Source organism: Glossina fuscipes, unplaced genomic scaffold, assembly GCF_014805625.2.
Source record: "Glossina fuscipes isolate IAEA_lab_2018 unplaced genomic scaffold, Yale_Gfus_2 90, whole genome shotgun sequence".
Lineage (NCBI taxonomy): Eukaryota > Metazoa > Arthropoda > Insecta > Diptera > Glossinidae > Glossina > Glossina fuscipes.
The window spans coordinates 2,846,457-2,854,093 of NW_023998444.1; the positions used below are offsets into that span (position 1 = coordinate 2,846,457).

The 7,637-nt window shown below is 34.1% G+C and overlaps 1 protein-coding gene across 1 annotated transcript in view; it reads right to left on the minus strand.

The window, feature by feature from the left end:
- Positions 1-345: 345 nt before the first annotated feature.
- The window catches only part of LOC119638532 (tachykinin-like peptides receptor 86C), a 57,789-nt gene continuing 50,497 nt past the window's right edge, over positions 346-7,637 (minus strand). The window contains exons 3-8 of the mRNA XM_038035394.1: positions 5,470-5,683; positions 3,972-4,106; positions 3,729-3,809; positions 3,298-3,645; positions 899-1,023; positions 346-802 (exon numbers count right to left, since the gene is read on the minus strand). Of these exons, the coding sequence (XP_037891322.1) occupies positions 462-802; positions 899-1,023; positions 3,298-3,645; positions 3,729-3,809; positions 3,972-4,106; positions 5,470-5,683 (1,244 nt within the window). The 3' untranslated portion in view covers positions 346-461. The remainder of the gene's footprint in view (positions 803-898; positions 1,024-3,297; positions 3,646-3,728; positions 3,810-3,971; positions 4,107-5,469; positions 5,684-7,637) is intronic.

The window sequence follows — 7,637 nt, forward strand, 5'->3', positions numbered from 1 at the left end:
TGGTTCAACAACCAACCCTATTGAAACTTGTTTGGATCGCAGCACTGTCGATCACGTACTGTATAAGGGCCATTCTGAAATGCCGATCAACGGATAAATGTAGGGCGTATTCAATAGTGAACCGTGTCGACTGGTAGTATTTTTATTTGTTTTTTCTGAATTGTGGAGAGCTTTTATTCCCACTTCCAGCAGAGGATGGGTTTTCTTTCTCACAATAGGCTTATTTTGTGTATACTAGTGTCTTATCAAACTTGGCCACGGCACTCTATGACAATGTGACCTATGGCCGATTTCGTCAAAGTATATATATTTATACAATTTTTAATCAATTTACTAAAGTGATAGATGTCGCAAATTGTGTCAAAGCAACTTTCTTCTAATGTTTAGAAATATTCATGTAATCTATGCTACAATAACAATAATGAACTAATTTGCGCTATTAATAAAATGTCGGCAACACTTTATGTCACCTCTAGGGGGTTATTGTCTTCATCACAAGTTATATAAGTGATTTTAACACGTTGTTGTTTGCCATTGCTTTGTAGTGTTAGACACAACGGTGCATCTGTTTGTAATTGTGTTGGTGCCTTATTGGTCGTTGCAGTGTTATCAATAATTACCCGTTTAAATGAGCTATTATCTCCATGACTGACTGATGATTGATATTGTTGTTGTTGATGTTGCTGCTGGCGTTGCTGTTTTTGTTCTAGCTTATGCTTCTCACGCAGCGAAGCTGCTGTGTTATTGACGACCTGTATTTGCGTTTCGATGGTACTACGTTTCCACAATAATTTATTATCGGCTTTTATATTGTGTGTGTATATATGTATTATATAAAATAAGAAAAAAAAATGAATTTCAATTATAGGAAAAAGGAAGACAAAGGTATTTTACTCACTTTTCGTAAAACGTTGTGAACTATTTTTATTATAGTTCATCATACGACTGTGCGGTGAATCGATTTTAATCTTATTCGAGTTTAAACAAAAACAACAAATTGCTTTTTGGAAATATAAACGAAACCTGAAATGAGTTAAATTGTATATCTTAGATGCCGGTGTTCATCATCCGAGAAATTAGTTTCTTGCGACAAATGAATTGTAATGTAACAATAGTAATAATAATATAAAAAAACATTGAAGTAAGTTAGATTTTATAATGTGTAAGACACATTTCGACCTTTTTTTTTTAAGTCCTTTAAAATACTTTTTCTTTTTTTAATCTCTTATCTTATATATATGATAATTTATCTTTTCACTATGTAGCTCACTAAAGTGATTTTAAGCGAGTTGCGAGGGCTTCTGCCCCCTTACCCCGATCGTGCAAAAAGGAATTGACACGTTTAGCTCGCCTTAGTATTATACTCTGTAAGCCCTTTTATATGATATCTTGATGAAGATGATTGGTAAGAAGAAAATTTTCCATCCGAAAAGTGGATGCTCCTACATTGTGATAATGTCATCGGTGTTAAAGATGTTTATAAAACTTCACACTAATCGAGTATATGGAAGTTAGTTTCCGCAATATCGATTGGCCGATTTCGTTGATCAAAGATGAAAATTATATTTGGCTGCGATCGAATCTTCTATAGCCACCATCTTCGAGACATAAAGACCCCCATGAACACCCATTTTGTTGCTTTCAAAAACAGAGGCTTTCTCACCTTACATGGTTTTGTAGACGTGCCCATTGACCGATTTGGCCCATTGTTAGTATTCAATATTTCTGTCGAATGTGAAGACAATATTCTTATTTTTGCGATCAGGAGAGTGTTTTTCAGACGCTGAAAAATGGATAGATGGACAGATAAATGCGCAGTTAGGGAGATATAGGGATATAAAGACAACGTGACAGGGAAATAAAACGACAGATCGCCACGCCTAAATCTATTCAAAATTTATGCTTGTCAAGAAGGATATTGCAAATGTCAGTGAGAGAGTATCCGTCAGCATTGCCACCTTATTCGACCCTCTTAACTACGATATCACCAAGCGAAATCCCAGTGAACAAAAACTTTCTGGGAACGCGACACATGTAAGCGGAATCTAACTGCGCTCTATCGATTTTTTTCCACTACCACAATCTTTCACTTCTTCTATATGAACTTGATTTTTCCTTTACACTTAGTATTGTAAATATTGTTCGCGTACGTTTACAAAAATATAATGTAACACCCATCATGCCTTGTTTCACTAGTGCACGTGAACACGACTTAAAGGGAAACTAAATTGAGCTTCTGCGAGTTAATGCATGTAGACTAAGCTCTGCGACGTAAAGGGAAAACGCGATTCAATATAACTGTGTCTGCCCACGATGACAACTTGAAACGTTATACTAGTATTACATGACCTAACGTTATAACGTCTCTGTTGCTGAGGACAGCCTAAAGCATGAAAAGTTACTATTATGTTATAAAACTCCTGCGCGATGCCTGCCGCTGCCGACATTTCAACCCAGAAGCAATTTGAGGGAAGACATTTTTCCTCTTGCTATATTCGATAAGTCTTTGCCTGTCTACCTTCTGCTCCTAATTCGGAGATGAAACAGGTGCTTCCGAATATTCAGTCTTCAAGTAACTTACGAATAACCTAAATTTAAACTACGATAACTTAAACTTAATTAAACTACGCGATAGACGGAAACGGCTGCAGATTTTAATCCTCGTAGCGTATGTGATCTCAGACAGAAACTACGCTATTCTGAATTCTTAATTTCCTAATCCGAACCTAATATTATGAGGAATACTACGAAGACGCGTAAAGATGAAAGCTGGCATTTCAGCTGATATTATGTAATAGTTCATTATTATTTCTATCTAATTCCAGACCATATCTGGTGCAAGCCTTACCTAAAGCTCCCTTCGCTATCCTGGTCATGCTAAATGAATTAGCAGGGGGTTTATATCTCCCATTACTTTGTTGTTGTTTCTTGAGACTTTAGTCTTCACAATCTTTAATCCAATCTTTAATTTAATCTAAATAAACGTGCAATACCTTTAAATTGATAAAGCAGGACCAAAACAAGTACACGTCTTTGGTACTTACAGTACGATCCTACATATAAGTATAGGATTAAATTAATTACAAAAATGATTGTCCAAAAGTAATCGAACTTTAAATTTTCTATATCTCATGACGCTACCGACGCAATCATGACCACCAACAGTTCAGTGGGTTCACATTTAAATAAATGTTTTACAATTTTTTTTACATACAAGTTCGAGATATTGCTTTAAAGTGAATGTAAATTTCTTCCTTTTTTTTTTTTTTTTTTTTTTGTTTTTTTGTGATTACAAACCTTTTATTCATCCAGTAATAGATAACAGGATTTACCATAGCATTCGACATTGCCAGCCAATAGAATGCCAAGTACATATGTTGCACATATTTAGTTGATGTCATGCGATTATTGTGATAGGCATAAATGAAGAACATATGATAAGGCAGCCAACATATTGCAAATATTGCAACTATCGCTATAAACATACGAACAACTTTACGTTTCGATTTGATTGATTCCAATTGTCTATCGGTTGTTTCGCCTATCGATCGGCTGCCCCATAAGACACGACCCATCAATGTATAACAAATCAACATAACTATCATTGGTATTCCATAGGTTATAATTAAGATGATGATATTGTAACTGCAAGTTGCATAGCACGAATGAAAGAATCAACGAATAAAGTATAATAAAAAAATCTTTGCCGTTTAATTAGTATAACATACACATAGTCAGACATAGAGGTGGGATATCTTCCATCCGGCCATAGCATATAGCAAACTGTACGAGATTTTCCGTTGTAATATCTAATTATGAATAAAAATCAAAAAAAAAACAAAAAAGCAAAAGTTTCTTTAACAAAAGTTTTATTCACTTTTCTGATACGTAATTACAATCATAAATAATTCAGAAAAATTTAAAACTACTATAAATAACATGAATGAGAAGAAATAGAAATAAGTTTTTACCTTTTGGTCATGGTACTCGAATAAAAGAGACATGGTGACGACAAGGCAGCACTAAAAAACCAAATTAAAATTAAAATGAATCTCACTTTACGGCGCGAGGTGCGACGTTTTAACGGATGCACTATCGCTATGTAACTGAAAAGGAAAAAGGAAGTGAATAAATAAAAACGATAATATTCTTAAAATACTTTAAGCAATGTCTGTAAGCTTTTGCGAAATTCTTTCATTTATTTATTAACAGCCGCGTGAAGTAAGTAAATAAGCTTTCGGGGATAACTTTTATAAAATCGTACGAATAAAAAAATTATATTCGGTTGTGACTGAATATTTCATTCCCTTCAAAAGCAGGAAAAGCACTATGTTTTCATGCTCTGTATCACGGAAAGTTCGCAGCTAATATCCAAACTTTTTTCTTATCTTTTTTCCTACATTTTTACTCTGAAGCAATTTTCATTGTAAAATATTAAAAATTAAATTAAGCCATTTTCTGAAGGGTTTATTAACTATTCATGAGAAATCTTTTAGGGTATGGGGTCCCAGAAATCGGCCCATGTGGTTCAAATTTTCTCTACTCAATTTTTATGTTAAAATTACTATCATGAACATATTTTCATCGTAAAACATTAAAAAAAAAAGAGCATTATAGTCGGGCAAGGCGGATCACTAAATACTCTACACCACTTTGTCTAACACAATTCCTATTTTTCTATGAAATGTCAATTTTCATCATCACATGTTAAAACTTCAACTTTTCTTCCCTACAAAGCTCTAATTTTCGTAAAAATCCTTATGAAGGTAGGATCCAAAAAATAGGCCGAGATGATCCAAATTTGCTACCGTTAATTTTTTATGTTAAATTACTATTATTTTGATCATGGAGCATTGAAAATTATACCTTTTTGTCGGGCGACCTTAAATTTTCGTTATATGAGAGAGGGTTCAAAAATTTCCCCAGATGTCGACATACTACCACATAGCTGTTCTTCTCAACAAATTTTGAAAATTACGATTTTTTTTCCCATATAACGACTTTTCACAATAGGTCGTCATTTGGGGGAGAAGAAGACTGATTCGAACCATTTTCAATAGCGTTTGTTCAATGCACGAAATATCATTAAAATAGATCAGAAATGTGGACCTGTACCTTGAACATAAGCAGTACATGGACAGATCTAAGACGGACACACGTACAGATAAGCTTAGATCGATTTAAAAAATTATTTTTAAAATGATTCTGAACCAATCGGTACACAAAAAAAGTTAGTCTATCTTAAGCCCTTCTGCACAAACATAATAAATCCTGTATCGCAAATGTTGTAGCGTATAAATAGACTTTGAATTAGCCCACATGAAGAAAACTTTTTGATTTTTCCTTATCCGCCATAGGCAATGAATGATTTTCAATATATGCTGGCTGTTGCTAGCTATGTTGCTCATCGGAACGACTCACTTCAAAATGACAATCAATAACTTTCTCATTTAATTTACATTTACTTACCGATCAAAAGAAATCGCTACCAGCGTAAATACTGACGTTGATACTGTAACATTTGCCATAAAATTATTAACAGTACAGTAAAAAGCACCGAATGGCCAGTCAGAGTTTAGCATAAAAATGAAATTAAAAATGCAATTCAAACTTGACATCAGCAAATCGGCTATGCTGAGATTCAATAAGAAATAGTTAGTAACTGTACGCATACTGCGATGGCCTTTAAAAGAGAAAAGAAAGGAAAAGAATAGAAAAGAAGAAAAAACAAAAAATGTAATAATGATAAAATTAATGCCTTTAGTCAAATTTTTTATATCACATTAAAAAACAAAAACTGTCGTCGTATCATTCGTTACATAAATAAATTGGATTAATAATCGCTGTTAACAAAAACGGTCCACGTCTGTTTCGATGTTTTGTCGAACATTTGTAGCACATGTGCAGATATTTTTATTATTTCTTTTTTATCAATTGTGGTTTGAAAAGCTATAGAATAAAATGATATTATAACGTTATCCACGCTTGAGTGCGGTACAAAAAAGTCTTACGCAAGCAAGGACATTGTCCAAATACGGCTTATGGAAGAATATTTTATTTTCATCAATTACAAGGATATTGAATTAAATTAATACCGTTACATATACTGTACACCGAGGTCGTTCTACATATATACATATATATCTATTTATCTATCTATATATCTGTCTATATATATATATATATATATATACATAAAAATATTCCTATACGAGTAGAATATATATATATATATATATATATGTACATATCCCTATACATGTAACTCAGCGACAATTAGAAAAAACTGAACAAAGAGAAAGAGATTGGAAGCGACCGCGGCCTAGTGAATAAGGGCCCAGAAGGTAAGTATTGTGCTTCCGTCAACCGGTCATTCATTACAACTGCGACCGTGTATTGCCATATCCGCGAGCCCTGACTTGGTACTGATGATTCTTATTTGCACGGTTGCTCATGCCAATCGCCTAATGTAATTGTTCATGGTGCGCATACATTTCGTGGTAGTCCTTCTTGAGGAAGAATTAGAAAGCGGATCTTAAACGTAAACTAACTTGCTTTCAATAAAGAGAAAGAGATCGGGAGCGGCTGCAAACTAGTGAATACGTGCTCAATAGTTAAATATTATGCTTTCGTCAACCGATCACTCACTACAACTGCGACCATGTAATGCTGCTATACCGCACTGAGATTTGAATTCGCAAACCGTGACTTGGTACAGGCGCATCTCATCTGCTCGGCTGATCAAGCGCATTGTGCGCATATTTTTCATGGTTGTCCCTTGAGGAGGATTTAGGCAACGGCATGGCCTAAGTCTAAGCTAGATTTGTTTTCTAGGTCAAAAAAAAAAAAAAAAATTTGGGCACTTATAATATTTTGTGGACGTGCCCGATTTTTTCCACTTTTGTACAGGCTTTTGCAGGAGCAACCATAGAGGGTATTTAAACGCAAGTTTTTATCATTGTATCTATTATGATTTGTGAGTAAGGAGCAAAAAACCAACTTTTCTTTATATTTGAAAGCGAAGGTGGTCTCAGCTTATATTGTGATCGTATTCCTTGACCGATTTAGCCCAATTTCAATACGAACCAGCCGGCAAGAACTTTTTATCTTTCTGCCAATTTGAACTCAATTACTTCAATATTTGCGACCACAAATATTATGCAGATAAACGGACGCACGGTCCTTATGGGATATCTGTAGCTTGCTTGGGGTCTTGCAAATGTTTTGACAAAATAAATATAGCCTTCATCCTTCGATGGTAAAAATAAATAAGTCAATATACCAAATTTCTGAAGCAGTAGGACCTTCCAGATGAATAAAAAATGCAAGGGTGTGAAGATAAATTCGAATTTAACTAGTAAAGACACCTACCATTTCTATTAACATACCTCTGTTAACGACTTAACAGAGCTCATGTTAAATAATTACAATTGAGATATGGTTGGTTTGAAAGCCTAATCCGTCCATATTAACAAAAAGAAAATATTTTTGTGGACATTTCATGAATCCATATAAAACTACCTTTCAAACAAACTAAAAAAATTCAAATTCTGCTTATGGAAACTATTTTTAACGGTATTTGAAATTCAGTATGTTAGCGAAACCTGCATATGAAAAAACACCCAAATTTGACACTC